We start from the raw sequence: 18,660 nt of genomic DNA, 5'->3' as shown, positions 1-18,660 counted from the left end.
ACATGGAAGACCCAGCTAGTCAAAATGTGAAGAACAAAATGTACATGAAGTTTCGGGAGATATCTTTGAAACCCCCGAAGAATTTCATTTAGTTCATTGTGTATCAGGAGACCTTAAATTAAGCCGAGGGATAGCCCTAGAATTCCGAAGGAGATATGGTCATGTAGAGAAACTAAAGCAACAGCACCCGAAGAAAACAGAGATAGCTTATTTCAAGTTGGGATCACGATACATTTTGAATTTGGTGACAAAGGAAAATGTTGGCAGAAACCAACTCTTCAAGATATCTATGAATCTTTACTAAATCTGAGAAGATTCTGTCAAGAGGTCGAAATCAAAAAGCTTGCCATGCCGCGTATTCGTAGTGGCTTAGATCAGCTGGATGAATCTACCGTACTACAGATGATAAAATACATCTTTCAAAATTCCGGCATTTCGATTCAAGTAATCTCCCAGCAAAACGCTTCCGAGCTGGACAAACATGCAATAATCCATGAACATCATGCCACGGTCTTAGGTGGTCATCGCGGTATACAACAGACAATAAAAAGAATTCAGTGCCAGTATGATTGGGAAGGGTTGAAACAGGATGTTACCGAATTCATTAACAAATGTACTTCATGTCAAGTGAATAAAATTTCTAACCGTAACACTAAGCCACCCATGATAATCAGCACCACAGCGTCTGAACCATTCGAGAAAGTATTTATAGACGTTGTGGGTCCATTAACACGAACTTTTGATGGTAACGCATATATACTGACCATGCAATGTGACCTGACGAAATTCTCAATCGCAACACCCATGGCCAATAAAGAGTCAAACACGGTAGCATACCATTTTGTGACTTCTTTCATATGTATTCATGGGATGCCTCAGAGACTTGTAAGTGATCAAGGTACCGAATTCCTCAGTCGAGTTTTCACTGAAACATGCAAGCTTATCGGCATAAAGCATTCCACGACGTCACCTTACCATCCTCAGGCGAACGGGGCACTTGAACGGAGCCACAGAACCCTAGGGGAATACCTTCGACATTATGTAGATGTCAACCAACAAAACTGGGATTCGTACGTCCCGTATGCAATGTTCGTGTATAACTCATCGGTGCATAGCTCTACGGGTAAACAACCTTATGAGTTACTATATGGCAAGACCTTGCTGGTGCCCAATTCACTGACAAAGGCCCCAGAAGCCCGCTATAATTATGATGACTACCAAACAGAGTTAAAACAGAAGTTAAGGGAATCCCACCAGATCGCCCGAGAACGTCTAATTCAAAAGAAACAGAAAACCAAGCTCGACTACGACCAAACCGCACAATCCGTTGACATTCATGTAGGAGATAGGGTTCTGCTACAAGACAAAGCGAGAAAAGGCAAACTGAGTGCCAAATGGCTTGGACCTTACCAAGTCCTAGAACTAAATTGTAACGACAATGTGACCATCCTCAGGGGTAAAAAGAAAACAAAAGTACATAAAAACCTTGTTAAACCTTTCATAGAGTAATGTGAGTTACTCATGGTTGTAAATATTAGTATAGTAAATAAAAAAAAAAAAAAAAATAATGTTACAGATCAACATTTTTCATTCAGACCAATATAGTATTTGGGAGGACAGGATACACAATAAATTCAGTACCCGAGTCAGGTATCCTGTATCAACCCATGGGCACAGTACATCCAGTGGTCAACGAATTCAAACTCGTAACCTTCCTGAATATCTCTGCTTTGGACACTAATCACAACGATATCGTCGCTTTCCATAAACAACTCGAATTATTTTGCAAACGGTATAGTTGGGTACACCAATCGACAGCTGTCCTTTCCAGTTGCGAATGGTTGAAATCCAGCACAACATCGATTTTTCACCAAATCGAACAGGTTAAGGGAGAAATTCTGGGATCTTTAGACTCAAATTACCAATCAACAAGAGTAAGAAGAGGTCTTTTCAATGCAGTTGGCAGAGTTTCCAAAGTTTTATTCGGCGTGTGTTCAGATGAGGATGCAGAGTTCTTAAACTCCAAAATCTCGGAATTGAGTAATGCTAGAACTGATACCCTGAACATTCTAGAAGCACAGACCAGAATTGTACGAGCCACGGTTAACGATATAAACTCAACTTTGACAACAATTTCTAAAGAACGAAAGAATATGGGGGATTTGATCACCCATCTAAGTGAAAAACTGGGGAAGTCGCTTTCAACTCTATCAGAACTAGACGCTCGAGAAATGCTCAGTGAGCAAGTGAACGGTATAAGCTTACTGCTTACCTAACAGGCATTTGGTGTACAGAAACTCCTACAAATTGTAAACTCTGCAATCCACGGACAAGCTCATCCGAGCCTCATGACTCATCAACAATATGTGGAACACTTACGAGAAATTCAATTAACTCTACCCATAGGCTCGAATTTACCTTTCCCATTAGAAAAGTTTAGTATCACAAAATTCATTCAGGTTACCCAAGTTTCAGTTTTACTCGCAAGCAACGCACTGATATTTATACAAACGATCCCTTTAATCAGTTCTAATCTCTACAAGGGTTATAGGCTTATACCATTTCCTGTTCGACAACAGGGCCAGACATATTCTATTCTTACATCCGTACCTTCTGTATTAGCACTTAGCTCAAATCGAGAATATTTTATCCCTCTAACCGAATCACAGTTGGGGAATTGTAAACGCAACGACACTTCTTTCTATTGCTCGCAGATCATGTGCATGTATAGTTCGACAAATACAATTTGTGGTGTTAACTCTCTCTTAGGTCTAAAGGAAAATTCTTCTGTATTTAAAGTTCAATATGTAAAAATTAATAATTCTATTTTTAGTCGCTTAGAATCTACAAATACATGGTTGTACGTATCAGTAAGTGAAAATGTAGCTATTAAGTGTGTTAATGAGGATCCGCACAACATCATCCTTAATGAGACAGGGCAAATAACATTAAACCCACAATGTGTTTTATATGCAAAACAAACTATTCTCTTTCCATCGCAAGTGATTGTTAGGAATTCCAGCCGAAATCTTTATAATCCTATAAAAAGTGAGGGTCTAGGTCATCTTTTAGTAACAAATATTTCTCAGGACCTCGTTGAAGCGCTTAATTTTTCGGAGAGTCATAACAGCATTGGTCTGGAAGACTTATCACGGCATTCTAAATCTTTAAAAGAAATCGAGGAAATGATAAAAGTTGAGAAAAATAAAAATTATACTCCAAAAGAAAGTAACCTATATGTTATCATATCTCTGATTATTATCGCGACCATTCTTATAACTCTCTTGAGTTTTTTATTCTGTTTTGTTAAATATACTGCTAGGAGGCCCATCATGTACCAACCACGAGATGTTGTAGCGGAAACTCAAATTTAAATATATGATTATAACTTTTATTTATAATGTACTTGTAACCGATAGAATATTTAGCTTAAAATAGATTTAAATAAGCAAGGCGCATGTGGCGATATTGTATACTAGCGCACCTAAAATATTAAGCAAACACGTTATTAGTTTAAGATTTTATTTTAGATTTGGGGAAGTAATTTGTATTTACGAGGTCGCAGGGACTGCTTCCGTTTAACTCGGGGGGTATGTTGTACCCTGTATATACTAGACACTCTGTATGCGATATGTGCGTTCGCTGGATAACGCAATGGCCTACGTGACTGTGGGAAGTGCGTTGGTCAGCGAATTCGCCGTGCAAGGACCCATACGGTTCCCACGGACGGGGCCGTGTCGGCAGTCGGAGTACGGACTCGAGTTAGACAGAACCTCTATAGTGTAGACAGAAAATCTTAGTTATAAGTTAAATCGTGTTTGAGTAGAAATAATAAAATTAGTGTTCGTGAAGTAATTTAACTAGTGTTTTTATTTATAAATCATTAATTCCTGATTTCAACGATAATACGGCGTTAGCACACATCAAGGGTTTAGTAGAAGAAACGGACGTCAGGTCAGGCAGGAGCCGTCAAAAGATAGCCGAGGAGGAGGATCGAGCACGTCAGGCTGTGGACCGGAGGCACGGACTCCCTGATGATGATGAAAATTAGTGTTCATAGTTAAGTAATATATATCTGTAGCCGAAGGCAAATTAGGAGATTAGAGGCTCCATCTAATGTACCATTACTATTTTGTGATAGAGGCGAATGGGGGATTGGTCCACCACTTCTAATAGTTTGTATTTGATGTTGATTTTCTAATAAACGATGGGACCGGAGGAGAAGTAATGCTAACGCGGTTCCTCCTCCGGTTCTCGATACCACAATAAAAAAAAAAAAAGGTTAGCTCTTACGGGCTCCCCCAACGGGACCCACCTTGACGTGGTGGGGGGGCTCACCGACTCCGGTCGGTGCCAAGAGATTCCCAACACCGGGGAAGCGATCGATCCCCGGTGTCTCGGAGGATCAGACACATCGGAAAAAAGGACAATCGACGCGAGGCTCGTGTCGATGGTGGCGGCTAAGCCAAAACAAGAAAATAAAAAAAAAAATGATGATGGACACAACAACGATGCTAGATGTTACTGCTACAGAGGCCTCGGAAACCCCAGAGCTGGCGGTTGGGGGACGGTGCTCGCCCCAGGTGTCGTCATCACCCACTGGCACCAAATGTGTAGAAGTGACTAAGCAGGCTTCTACCGCCAGCAACGGAGCTGGTGAAGCAACTGTAGGAAACACGTCCAAGACAGGACTATCAGGTGGAACATCGGCAATGAGAACCCAGGCGGAAATGCAGAATGATAAACAGCTAGAAGATTCCCTGAGATATATGGAAGCCTTGGAAAACGCAGTGCAAGGAGCACCAAACACGAAAATAGATATCAAGAACGGCACGAAGGCTCTCGGTCTAGCTCTAAGAGAGCTCCACAAAGCAGCGAAGGCGCTTGGATTAGCAAGATCTCCTGGGGTCATGGAGCATCGAATCCAAAATAATCAGCAAGCACTATACCAGCAGCAGCAAAAAATGCTGGCCGTCATGAACGTAATTCGAACTAGGCAAGACCAGCAACATGTTCTACCCGCCTGCGAGGAAAAGTTGGAGGCCAGAGATGACAGGAAGATGGATGCCGTGCTCGCCGAAATTGCAGAGCTTAAGAGGGAGGTAGGAACATTACGGACCACCCTAGTAGAGAGAGATCAACGGACAAATGCTTGCTCTTCTTCTCACGCCTCGGTGCCAGTCGATACGGTTGGAAAGGATGCAGCACCAAAACTGCCGAAGTAGTCTAACCAGCCATCTACCAGTGGGACACCGTCAACTGAGACAGCATGGACAGAAGTGGGCAAAAGAGGGAAGCGCGCAAGATCTAACAATGGGAGAAGAGAAGAAACGGAGGGGTTAGAGAATGCCAATGGATCAACCACGGGCCAGCCTGATAACCGAAGATGTCGGACGCGTGACGAGGGTGCTGAGGCCCTGGTGCGAAGGCGAACCCCCAGGACTGAAGCAGTCACCATATCGGAGTCCGCGGAGGGAGAGACCTACGCATCAATCATGAGGACTGTCATGTCCAGCGTCAAACTCACTGACATAGGAGTGGAAATCGGAGCGGTTCGCAGGACCAGGACAGGAGGCATTCTCCTGCAAGTTAAGAACAAGGAAGAAGCCGATAAATTATCAGGGAGGCTGCAAAGCGCTGTGGGCAACATCGTGAAAATCGGCAGACCCACTAGGACAACTCCAGTGCTAATAACCAACGTCCCAGACTGAATGGATGATAGTGAGGTGGAGGAGCAGATAAGAGCGTCGGACCCCAGCTTAGCAGAATTAACAGCGAGTATTCGGGAAAACATAGGAGGAGGTAAGGTGGCAACAATCGACATCCCAATGGAGACTGCTAGCAAAATGGCGGCGGCAGGCAGGGTCAAGATTGGCTGGAGCTTGTGCCGGGTGAAACTACTGGAGCGTACAGAACCCACATGTCACAGGTGCCAGAAACCGGGTCACTTTAAGGTAGACTGCAAAGTGACAGAAGCTGAGAGTCTATGCTTTCGGTGTAGGCAAGGAGGCCACCTCATCAAGGACTGCCCAGGCAGACTTCCGATTAACCAGCTACCAATTGATAACGGTGATAGAGTGGCAGGGCCGAGCGCGGCTCGTGAGTTAAATCTCCAATGATGTTCAAATTTTTGCAAGTCAACCTGAACCACTGCAAAGTGGCTCAGGATCTGCTCCGACAGTACCTGTCCGAGCAAAAAGTCGACGTCGCGCTGGTGAGTGAGCCCTATTCTGTGTCGTCCGACAGCAGCTCATGGCTGGTCAGTTCTGGTACTCGAAGAGCAGCAATCTGGCTAGTAGGCGAGGGCTTCACGGTGGATAATATCCTCCAAGACCCAGAATTCATTACCGCCCGTCTCAACGGGGTTCAAATATTCAGTTGTTACGCGTCTCCAAACAGCACAGGAGCTCCAGAGGCTCGAGGACAGAATTAGGGCAGTCGAACCTTCGATTCCCGTTATCGTCGCTGGGGACTTCAATGCAAGATCTGCCGCATGGGGCGACTGGTGCCAAGACTCCCGAGGCGACGACCTGAGCTCCCTGCTCGACCAGCTCGGACTTCAGATCCTCAACGAGGGAGTGAAACCAACCTTCATTGGTAGAGGGAGAGGATCTATCGTCGACCTGACTGCTGCGTCCGAATCAATTGTGGGTCGCATCCATGGGTGGCGGGTATGCGATGAAGCCGAGAGCTCATCCGATCACCAGTATATCACATTCAAGTTGCAACAAAGGACCGTACACGAGCAGACTAATCAGATCACTCACAAAGGCTGGAAAGCGGATGGCAATTCTAGCACTCAACACATGGAGGCTGGACTCCTCCTAGCGCAATGGACTGGTGATCCGGATATTTTTTCAGCATCTGCGAATGCAAATCAGCGGGCGAGTGCAGTCGAAGCGGCTATAACTATGGCCTGCGACCTGACTTTCAAACGGATCGCCCTTAGTCGTTCAAGGAAACCCCTGCCCACTGGTGGAATGCAGACATCGCGTCAAAACGAAGAGCATGTATTGCGGCAAAAAGGGCTAAAACGAGATGTGTTGCCAAAATCCACCTCAGGCTAATACGAGGACAAGACTCGACAACCGAAGAGGAAGCTGTGGCAGCCGCGAACACCCGTTACAAGGAAGCCAGGAAGTGCCTTAAAACCGCCATCGCCGGCAGCAAGGAAAGATGTTGGAAAGAAATGCTGGAAACCATCGACGCGGACCCATGGGGCAAACCCTATAAGTTGGTCACCCGCAAGCTCCAAGGACCCCCAGCGACCACAAACATGGACGCCAATGCTGTGCTGAGAATAACAGGCACCCTGTTCCCAATTCGCCCCCTGCAGATGCACAAATCCTGCCGGTGGAAGTGGAATTTCCTCCCTTCTCAGTCGAGGAGGTGGACAAGGCGGTTCACAGAGCCCAGTGGAAATCCACGGCTCCAGGCCTGGACTGTATTACTGGACGGATACTAAGCATCGTTCACCGACTTCGTCCTTCAATGCTGACCGGACTCTACAATAAGTGCGTCAGGGATGGTATCGTACCAGCCAGCTGGAAGAGATCAAGAGTGGTACTACTGAGGAAGGCGGGCAAGCCGGAAGGTGAGCCTTCTTCTTACAGGCCGATTTGCCTCCTTATCGTTGTGGGGAAGGTCTTGGAGACGATGCTAGTGGCAAGATTGGAGGAGCACATTAAATCTAGGGGTGGACTGTCGCCCAACCAAAACGGCTTCATGAAGTCGACCTCCACAGATGACGCAGTCCGGAAAATCCTGGCATCCGACAAGTTCTGCGTTGCCATAAGCCTGGACATTAGGAATGCATTCAATACCATTGGATGGACAGAGGTTATGTCGGCATTAAACGCTCTGGATGTTCCTGCATACATCTTGCGAATATTCCAGGACTACTTCCTGGGAAGGACAGCAGAAACTCAGGCAGGGAATGACCGGGTAGAGGTGCGCGTTACATGCGGTGTGCCTCAAGGGTCAGTAGTAGGTCCCCTTTTGTGGAACATAGCCTACGACAGGGTGCTACGTCTACAACTGCCGTTGGACGTTGAACTACTGGGCTTTGCTGATGACACCATGGTCTTTCATCGGGAAGATCCATCGCAGAACTGGAGATGAAGACCAACGAGGCACTGGGACTCGTTTCCGAAGAGATTAGTAAGCTTGGGCTATCGTTGGCGGTGAACAAGACGGAGGCGGTGTTGTTCACTAATAAGTATAAATATACGAACCCAAATATTATACTCAACGGACAGCCGGTGGAAATAAAGCAGCAAATGAAATATTTGGGGATGGTGATCGACTGGAGGTTACTGTTCAAGGCGCACATATGCGAAGCCTCCAAGAAAGCAGAGAAGATAGCGAACCAGCTAGGGCGCCTGATGCCCAATACCGGTGGCCCGAAACAACTGAGAAGGAAGCTGTACGTAGCAGTAACACAGTCTGTGTTGTTGTACGGCGCTCCCTCTTGGGCCGGCACACTAGAGTACGTAGCCGGAAACGTAGAGCAAATTAACCGTGTACAGCGCAAGGTACTTCTCAGAAGTATATGCGCTTACCGCACGGTATCAGGTACTGCCGCAAACATCTTGTCTGGCATGCCTCCAGCCGACCTTCTGGCAATCGAACGCAGAGCGTTGTTCGATGAAAGGAAGTCCGGCCGTACCGAAGATATGCCCCCCCACGCGAAGATGATTGCGACATGGCGCAAGCGCATAAACGAATCTCAAACCGGTAGCTGGACTAAGCTCCTGATACCGGACATCGAGTCGTGGTGTAGCAGGCGGCATGGATACCTAGATTTCCATGTCACCCAGTTGCTATCTGGACACGGCTGCTCCGGGCAGTATCTGAATAAGATCGGCAAAGAAGAGTGTAGCAAGTGTCATCACTGCCAGAATGAGAATGACACGGCAGAGCACACGCTCTTTGAATGTCCAGCGTGGGACGAAGACAGGAGGGAGTTGGCAAGCGTGTCTGACTTAGGAGTGGCACTGAATCCAGGAGGCATCGTCCCGTTTATGCTGTCTGGTCCGCAAGGGTGGGAAGCTCTCGCAACGTATGCACGAAGGGTCCTCTCAGCCAAGGAAATAGCTGAACGCGAAAGAGAAAAGCCGGGTGGCCCACGCGGCAGAAGACTAAGATAACTTAGTTAAGGAAATCAATTGTAGGCCGAAGGCCAAACCAGGGCGGTTAGAAGCCCCCACATTGATGTAAAAACCTTTATTATAATATGTATTTATCTGTATTGTAATGTATATCTTGTTGTGCAATAAATGATGCGACTGGGGGAGTGGCAATGCTCACGCAGTTCCTCCCCCGTCCGCGATATATAATGGAAAAAAAAAAAAAAAAAAGGTTAGCTCTTACGGGAAGCGTGCCTTAGGCTTCCCCCTGGGAAAGCTACCGGGCCAGACGGGATTCCAAATGAAGTCCTTCTCCGAGTTTCCAAAATCGCACCGCAGGCGCTGCTCAATACCTTCAATTGCTGCCTCTGGAGGAACGAGTTTCCAGCACTATGGAAAACCTCGAGGCTCGTATTACTTCACAAGGGCCCGGGCAAGCCGATAGAAGACCCTTCAAGCTACAGACCCCTGTGCATGCTCAACTCCGCGGCCAAGCTCCTGGAGTGACTGCTGCTGATGATGCTCAATCAGCACCTCGACCTGACCGGACAAAGGTCGGAAAACCAGTACGGGTTCCGACACGGGCGATCCACCGACGACGCAATCGATCGCGTAATCCGCGCAGCCCGGGGAGCCACATCCGGCGCAGTCCAGCACCGCGATCTGTGCGTAGTCGTGTCTCTGGACGTGCGCAACGCCTTTAACTCCGCCCCGTGGCCGTGGATCGACGCTGCTCTCCGCGAAAGGCTGGTCTCCCCACACGTGAACCGCATGCTACGATCCTATCTGGAGGACAGGACCCTCCTCGTCGGAGAGGCTCAAACACCGAGGAGAGTAACGTGTGGCGTTCCACAGGGCTCCGTCCTAGGCCCTGCGCTATGGAACATTTTCTACGAGGAGATCCTGGACACGGACATGCAACCTGGAGTCCAACTTGTAACTTTCGCCGACGATGTGGCCGTAATCGGAACCTCTCGGACCGGAGCATCCGTATCTGAACTACTCAACCCAGCACTAGACACGGTCTCACATTGGATGCGCGACAACGGGCTCTCGATAGCTCCCCAGAAATCTGAGGCCGTCGTCCTGACCAGGAAACACAAATTTGAGGATCCACAACTGCGCGTGGAGGGCCACGCCATTCCTGTCAAGCCGGCTATCAGGTATCTGGGCGTGGAGCTGGACACCCGCCTGTCGTTCACGACACACATAGCCACCGCGTCGAGAAAGGCCACCGAGTCGGCTAAAGCCATCGGACGACTGATGCCCAACGTAGGCGGCCCGGCCCAGGCAAGACGAGCTCTGCTGGGGTCGGTCACCAACAGCAAGCTGCTCTACGCGTCCCCTACCTAGGCATCAGTCAGCATCAAGACAGCCAAAAACCGGAACGAGATGGCCAGGGCGCAGAGGACCACGGAACTCCACACCATCAGGGCCTACAGAATCGTGTCCGCTGACGCATCCTCCGTTCTGTCGTGCATGTTGCCCGCCGACCTCCTCGCCCACGAACGGGCAAGAGTCAAGACCCGGCTAGAAAAAGAGGGAGAACTACTAACGACCACCGCAATTAAGAAGGAGGAAAGAGCGATCACCACATCATCGTGGCAATCCAGATGGGACCGGTCAGCAGCCGGCCCGGACGCCGTCGGACGCCGATGAACTCACCGGCTTCTGCCCGACATCGCACGCTGGCTGACTAAGCCCACGATGAACCTCACATACCGGCTGACCCAGGCACTGTCGGCGCACGGCTGTTTCCGGAGCTATCTGCTGAGGTTCAACCGTGCCGACGACAGTTACCGCACATACTGCATGAACCCTGAGGACACGGCGGAGCACACGCTCTTCGCTTGCCCCACGTGGGAAGACGAACGTGCAGTCCTGTCCAGGATTCTTCGACGCCCACCAGAGCCGGGGGACGTGCAGGAACTCTTGTGCGGCCCATGGCCCGACGACCTACCCGACGAACCGACACACCGGCGTAGGATCCTGGAACAAGCCAGGACCAACAGAAGGGAGTTCGTGGTGATGGTGGAAACAATTTTGAACACCAAAGAAGCGGACGAACGCGAGGAGCAGCTGCTCCACTGAAGGCAGCGGACGATGGAGAACGGACGGCCGACAATCTTCGAAGTCGCAACAGCGACACGTCGGAGGTGTCACCGACCACCGTTCTCCAGCCCCCAACCTGTGACACCACGGGAGGGAAGGCGATCACGGCATCGCAGTACACCGGGAGAGGACGAACGAGTCAACAGAGCGGCGGACTCCGGTCGGCTCGCGAACACGGACCAGAACGAGTCATCCAGGTCGGCCTGAGAAGACGAGCTAGGTCAACACACAGGTTATGTTTAAAAATAAAATGTCATGTAAAAGGGGGGCAAGTCGGGGAGTTGTCCCGTCTACCCCTTCCGTATGTATGTTAATTTGTTAATTGCTTCAATAAACGATGGCGGCGTCGCGGCAGCAATGCGAGAGCAGTTTCCGCGGCGTCATCGGTTATAAACTGAAAAAAAAAAGGTTAGGTTAGCTCTATTTTAAGCACAATCGATTCAGAATACCGTAAACATCGTGTGATAAGATAATCATCTATTTTTATTAAAATAAAACCAAAAACATTTATGACCAAACTCATTGTTTTGATTAAAGCGTGGTTGACCTGATTAGGTGAGTATTAAAATTAACTCACAAAGCTATTACAGAGGTATTCTCAAAAATGTAATGGCAATTAACTTGTTTTAAACCATATTATGAACTGGTCTTCCGATGAAGATATTGATAGTGGAAGTAGTTGGAGTGGAGGTAATCGAGAATATATTGACAGTAGTGACGATGAGGAAGAAAACCCAGAACAGGCAGAACCAAATGTTGTAGTTCAACAAAATCAAGATATACAAAATGGATCTGATGTCTGGCATGAAGATAAGTACATGGCACAACCAATACCTTTTACTGGTACAACAGGTCTTATCGTTTCACCTGCAGGTAACAACCCATATGATTTTTTTAAATTATGCGCGAACGAAACCCTTTTTACTTTTATAGTAAGAAATATTTTTAAGTGAAAATATAACGGATAAATCTAGAATTACCAAATGGAAAATCTTAACTGTAGCTGAATTCAAAGTATTTTTGGGTCTTCTTTATCATATGGGAACTATTCGTACGAATAGACTACAAGATTATTGGAAGAGGGTATCACAACAGCAATACTCCGCAGAGTTGCCACCACAATAATTGTATACACCTCAATAATAATTTTGTATTATGTATTCATTTTCCAAGTCCAAAATATCGCTGATCAAAAGTCCAAAATAATATTTCAAAAGTGTAAGCGGTCACGAAGCCCCCAGACAAATATTATGACATTGCTTATAGATTAAAATGGTAAATACATAAAGTTAAAATATGTTATTATACACATTTATAATATAACTTATAAGTCCAAAACATCGCTGATCAAATTATTCGAAGTCAAAATTAATATTTGAAAATGTGACTGACGTGAAGTTGCATGGTTTTTCGAAACCTCTAGGAAATATACACTTATTATTATAATTTCGATTTTCGTCTAAAATGTTTTTTATTCGTACCTATACCGTATTAGAAAAACATCCGGTGGTCGGATTTTTGATTTTTCGATATTTCGACCGCTTTTCACGGACGCGCTTGGCTTTTAAGTCTGGGAAAATATGTCAAAATATGGAAAAACGTCTAAAAGGTTTTTCATTCGTATACCATATTAGAAAAACATCCGGTGGTTGGATTTTTGATTTTTCGATTTTTAATTAATTATTATTATTATTAAAACGTAATAAAATACGTTATAGTCGTTAGTCGTTTCATAAAATATTTTTATTTAAATTACATTCACGTTATTTGAAATTATTTTTATGACTAGTACGTTACTTTCCTTTTTCATTCAAAAAGTATGGCTTTACAAAAACGATTATTTTTAAAAACTAAAAATTACAACTGCCCAACAAATGTACATTATTTATTTTATTAAATACTGGCTCTAAGTGAAACCCGGAGGACGTTGGACTCGCTGAGTGGGTACAGATTTTAGAGTAAAAGTCGCGACAGTTGTACAACGAAAATTTAGAATTTGTGAGAAAAATTATTGATATGGATTGGAGATAAGGCTTGACGTTTTGGTGGGAATGTTTAAAAGTTAGAGTGTAGAGCAAACCGTCACAAACGTTGTAAATGGATAGGCTGGATACGATCTCCTGTTGTTAAAAAGTGTATAGTCGATAGGTGTATTCGATTATCTAGCTATCAGTCATCAAATCACGAATCTGATAATTTGGCAGTCTCATTTCGAAGGCGGGAACATTTTAAAGTTGAGTTTTAGTGTCTAGAAATCTCCTATGGCTCATGAAAACCGGCAATTTAATGATACTATCCCCCAGCGTATGTCCTGTGCTTTTTTGTATGTGTAAGAAAATGTAAATTCGAAAACCTGCGTTTTAGAGTCTTTAGCAAGTCAGTCGTCTAGGACGGAACCAAAATAAGCAATCCACCTGTGGAGGATAGAGTGGTATATTACGTCGTGTGTCCGGTGCTTTACTTATGTAAAAAGTGTAAAGTCGAAAACCATGTTGGAGTGTCTAGTAAGTCAGTCAAAATCGATTAACTTTCAAGTGAACTACATAGGTAGGCAATCCACCTGCTGTGGATTGCAGACCCGACGTTAAGCGGCTATAAGTGAAAACCCTATCACACAACTTACGAAATAATTTGCAAAAAATACAAACTATATACAATATACAAACAAACAAATATAATATGTATTTATTGTATGATATAATATAACAATGACATTTTAGAGAAAATAATGTGTTCAATTCCTAATAATTTAAATAACATATAGGTACATAATATATAATATACACCCATATAATGTAATATCAACCAATAAATATTAACATGTTACTGTATAGTACTATAGTGTATATTATATTAAATTTTTGAAAAATAACGTAAAAATAAAATCGAAAAAAAAATGCAAAAAAAGTCGAATTATGGGCGGCCGAGTTATCACATATGGCACTGATGGTCGCCGCCCGAAGAGCGTATTGACGCTATTTGACGAATTCGATCTCGGACCTACCTAAACAACCAACGTTTGGGGGGGGGGGGGGGCGGTACTCTTTTCGCCCAAAAATGACCTTTCACTTTTCGCCCAAATATTTTAAAACTACTTTCCCTTTTTGCCCAAGAATATTATATAGAATTTTTCAGCCACATTTTTATAATACACACTTTGGGAAACACTATATCTACATCATATATCCACAATGGGCCGCTCAATATTTTAATCGTATCTTTATAAAATTTGGAAACTACCTATATAAGTATATAATTTCTACAACGGTCCACCGTCTAGATATATCTATCTCAGTTTGGTCCGCTTATTATTTTATAAAGATAAGATAATAATTGTATACTAGCCGTAATAACATTTTACAACTAGACAACTAAAAGTGCAGTTTCGTTTACTTTTGAGTAGTCAAAGTGTTCGAGTGCGTTTTTCGACAGTAATTTTGTATTAAACATTGTTGACAATTTTTCTATATTTATCATGGAATTCAAAATCATAGAAAGTAAACGAGGATGTCGTATGGCAGTGTATAATAAATTTAAATATAACTTTGGATCAACAAGTAAAAAAGGCGGCTCTACCCGTTGGAGATGTATTACGAGAACTTGTAATGCCCTAATATACTCAGACAAGCATAATTTTTTTCTTTCAACAACTGGAGAACATAATCACGAATCTTACGATCTAACAAATATTTATCGTCAAATTGTAAATGTTGGATGTAAACGTAAAGCTGTAGAAGATATGCATGTACAACCGAAAAAAGTAGTATTAAAGGAAATTTCTCATAATGACCACGCAACATCAACATTTACTGTAAATGATATTAATAGGCTGAGAAAAAATATACATGAAGCTCGTAAAAGTGTCCTTCCTCATAATCCCACTAATATTAATGAAGTGCATACGCTTATTGATATGGAAAAGATAATTACTACTAGAGGAGAGTCGTTTTTATTAATTAATGATAAAAATAAAAATGTATTGATTTTTCATGTGAAAAAAATTTATTATTCTTGAGCCAAGTTGAAAATATATACGTAGATGGTACTTTTAAATATGCGTCAAGATTTTTTAATCAAATGTTCACTTTACATGGATTTTAAAATGGACATTATATATTAGTATTTTGTTTGCTCATTGATAAATCGGTCAAAACTTATGAATTTGTGTTTACTATGATAGTTGAAAAGTGTAATATACTTGGTTTTCGGTTCTCACCAGAAAAAGTTACCGCTGATTTTGAATTAGCTATTCATAAAGCTATAGAAAATGTCTGGCCGATTTCACTTAAAGAAGCACTGTTTACTATTATCCAATGAAAAAACAATAACACCATTATATATATATATATATTAAAGTATAATTTAACTTAACCTTATCTGCAGTATGTCATTGATACAATTAAAACTATTCATTTATTTTAGCAAATTGTGTGCCTAATTAAACAGTTAGTTTTATTATGATATATATTATATTGAATCAAAAACAGTAACTGTAGGTAAACAATATTTTAAACAGAAAGTCGGGTGTTAGTTACATAGTTGAAATAGTAGTACCTACAATAAGATATATTTTTTACAAACAAACAAATGAATTGACAGTGATTGTTATACATAATACATAAAATTGTATTTAGATGACAGATGTTTAGAATAATTACCAATAGGTACATCAACATTTGCAAATACAAATGGGACATCTTAAAGAAAAACATGGATACTAAATCAACAGATTTTACATTACAAGACCTTGCCAATTCAGTTAAATTTATGAGTGAAAAATTCGATGATTTCAATGGTACTGTAAACAAATTACTTGAAGAAATGAAAGAAATACGTGAAAAGAACACACAACTTTATGAAAACAATAAGAGACTTTCTCAAGATATTGAGAATCTCAAATATCGTCTAGACAGCATTGAACAAAATAATCTTGATTCAACAATAGAAATAATTGGTATATTTATCAATTAATGCCCGACGGATTACTTCATAATTAAGTGATAATGCCTTCGTCGCATCACTACGCGCAGACCATCTTGTTTCAGACAGACTTTTAACTACAAAAACAGACTCCTTCATGTTTTTTAAACTATAGATCATCTTTGAGGTGATGCTGTCAAAAACGTATAAATTGTCTGAACCACACTAAAAAAATTAATAGCTTCAGTACAGCATTTAACAGTAACAGAGCCTACCAAGTTTAGACTATGTACAGCACAGGGAACCCACTCGGCCAATTTATTTACTTTAAGAAAACGAGCTTGAACTCCCGAGTATATTCCACTCATATTACTTGCATTGTCGTAAGACTGAGAACGGCAATTTGATATGTCAATATTGTTATCGTTAAGTATTTTATTCAATACATTAAAAAGATATTTAACATCATGCTGTTCAATAGGAACAAAGCCAAGAAATCTCTCTATGACTTTTCCTTAACCAATGGTGGTGTAACGAATAATGATCGTTAACTGATCGATGTGCGCTATGCCGGGTGTCGAATCAATACTAATACCGAAGTATATTGATTCTTTTATTTAAGAAACAATTTTTAAATTTAGAGTAGTAGCAAGATTGTCTATAAACTCGTTGCATATCGTAGTTGACATATACGATACATTTACTTTGCCAGGATTTCCGAACTTTTGTATATGCTCTTCAAGAAAAGGATCAAAGTTAGAAAGAAGTTCAAGGCAACCTAAATAGTTACCATTTTTTGGACAGCCAAAAACTTCCGAATCTCCTCTAAAAGCTAATCCTTTAGACGATAAAAACTTAATTACTGCTATAACTCGTCTTAAAACTTGAATCCAATACATTTTTTCTTTATTATATTGATTTATTAATTCTACATCTATTTTTTTTACATTTTTGAAGGTCTACCATTTTTTTTATTGAGTTAAAATGGTCTTTAGATTGTTTGTGAGCTTCCACTCTAACATTCATATTTTTCCAATCATCAAAACCACTTTCGAATTGATGCACAAGTGTTAATTTATCACTACTTTGCAAATGACGAAAAATTTTACAAACATAGCAGTACACTGATCCAGTGGATGGCGAATATATCAACCAGTCTCGATTTACACACTCACCATTTCCTAATGTTCGTGAAAAATATTCCTTTCTGAAATATCTCGTTTTTTTTACCAAAGTGTCTAGCAGATACAGTTAAATCTGCATCCACATTTTGAATAGGAATATTTTCAGAAAAATAAGAAATTAAATCAGAGTTAATTTCCCAATGTGCAGGATCGTTACTAAATTTTAAATTACTAAGGTTGGTTAGATTGGATTTAACTTTATCTAGAATAAATTCAGTTATACCACTTGTATTTTCGTTTAAGGAAGTTCTCGACTTTGGTTGTTTTCTTTGGAGATAAAACTAATAAATTATTTTCAGTTTTAGATTCAGGGGTCATAATATTTATTAGCTCATTTTTATTTGAAATCTGAATAGATTCAGTAATAATACTTGTATTTTCGTTTAAAGAAGTTGTCGAATTTGGTTCAGTTTTCTTAAGAGGTAAAACTAATAAATTATTTTCAGTTTTAGATTCAGGTGTCATAATATTTATTATCACTGTATAAAATATTTTAGGTATTCTCTATCAGAGGCGGACTGGCCAGGTGGGACAGTGGGAATAGTCCTACTGGGCCGCAGGCTTTCTAAGGCCGCCGGCCTGAATCATGTATAAATTTATATACTTTATACTAAAACAAAACAAAATATAATAATAATTATCAAAATAAATCTATTTAGGCATATCTTATACAATAAATTATAATGATATTAAAATCTTTATAAATGTGGTTATCACTAGCATTGGTTTTATAATATACTATATTATTAGTATATTATAAAATCAATGTCACTAGACACAAATAAACAATAATATAAATATAAGCAATATAAATTTAATTCAGCCCGGAATTGCTATTTATAGCTTTTAATAAATAATAAGGATAATTTCGTATTTTCATTGAAATACATAGGCTGGGTGGTGGTCGACTATGTAGCTATGTAAATTCATATTAATGTGAGTGAGTTATTTGATCCAAAAATAACAATATTGTTTTTACGAACGTGCGCAATTGCCGACTGCTAATCTGTAAACAATTCTAACTATAAGCACATATTGCCCATATTCAAACTAATAATTTAGCCATAAGAGCATCATTTTTAGTACAGTGCACCCGTTCAGTTTGTCGTTTATTAATGTTTTATTACATATTGTCATATTGATACTGTGCATTTTAATTTATAAATATGAATTCTAAAAAACAAAAAGGAGGAGCTGCCAAAGAACGTGAAAAAAAAAAAATCAAATTACAAATTGCTGCCCAATCATGTCATAACTTATTATGACATGACATTTATATGTAACAATTGTTTACAATGTGTATACAAACTTGTATA

The 18,660-nt window shown here is 41.8% G+C and overlaps 3 protein-coding genes across 3 annotated transcripts; all 3 read left to right on the top strand.

The window, feature by feature from the left end:
- Positions 1-1,667: 1,667 nt before the first annotated feature.
- Positions 1,668-4,051, top strand: LOC132945649 (uncharacterized). The gene is made up of 3 exons (XM_061015420.1): positions 1,668-2,246; positions 2,295-3,228; positions 3,918-4,051. The coding sequence occupies exons 1-3, from the start codon at positions 1,668-1,670 to the stop codon at positions 4,049-4,051; spliced, it is 1,647 nt and encodes a 548-aa protein (XP_060871403.1).
- A 2,067-nt stretch (positions 4,052-6,118) lies between these two features.
- LOC132945642 (uncharacterized) lies at positions 6,119-7,465 on the top strand. Its single transcript, XM_061015415.1, has 3 exons — positions 6,119-6,269; positions 6,400-7,018; positions 7,063-7,465. The coding sequence occupies exons 1-3, from the start codon at positions 6,119-6,121 to the stop codon at positions 7,463-7,465; spliced, it is 1,173 nt and encodes a 390-aa protein (XP_060871398.1).
- Positions 7,466-8,117: 652 nt separating this feature from the next.
- LOC132945631 (uncharacterized) lies at positions 8,118-9,149 on the top strand. The gene has a single exon (XM_061015405.1). It carries the CDS (start codon positions 8,118-8,120, stop codon positions 9,147-9,149), a length of 1,032 nt encoding a protein of 343 aa, XP_060871388.1.
- The last annotated feature ends 9,511 nt before the right edge of the window (positions 9,150-18,660 follow it).

Source organism: Metopolophium dirhodum, chromosome 1 (assembly GCF_019925205.1).
Source record: "Metopolophium dirhodum isolate CAU chromosome 1, ASM1992520v1, whole genome shotgun sequence".
In the NCBI taxonomy this organism is placed as follows: Eukaryota; Metazoa; Arthropoda; class Insecta; order Hemiptera; family Aphididae; genus Metopolophium; species Metopolophium dirhodum.
The sequence above is the reverse complement of the archived record's forward strand: the minus strand, read 5'-3'. Positions and strand labels throughout refer to the sequence as shown.

What these genes read in the sequence shown, in the direction of transcription:
- LOC132945631 (XM_061015405.1), top strand. Translation starts at nt 8,118, where the DNA reads ATGAAGACCAACGAGGCACTGGGACTCGTTTCCGAAGAGATTAGTAAG.
- LOC132945649 (XM_061015420.1), top strand. Translation starts at nt 1,668, where the DNA reads ATGGGCACAGTACATCCAGTGGTCAACGAATTCAAACTCGTAACCTTC. An exon ending in GAGAAATGCTCAGTGAGCAA is followed by an intron (nt 2,247 to 2,294) that starts GTGAACGGTATA and finishes TTTGGTGTACAG; the next exon opens with AAACTCCTACAAATTGTAAA. An exon ending in AAATTATACTCCAAAAGAAA is followed by an intron (nt 3,229 to 3,917) that starts GTAACCTATATG and finishes ATACGGCGTTAG; the next exon opens with CACACATCAAGGGTTTAGTA.
- LOC132945642 (XM_061015415.1), top strand. Translation starts at nt 6,119, where the DNA reads ATGTTCAAATTTTTGCAAGTCAACCTGAACCACTGCAAAGTGGCTCAG. An exon ending in CTCATGGCTGGTCAGTTCTG is followed by an intron (nt 6,270 to 6,399) that starts GTACTCGAAGAG and finishes GTCTCCAAACAG; the next exon opens with CACAGGAGCTCCAGAGGCTC. An exon ending in AACGAAGAGCATGTATTGCG is followed by an intron (nt 7,019 to 7,062) that starts GCAAAAAGGGCT and finishes AATCCACCTCAG; the next exon opens with GCTAATACGAGGACAAGACT.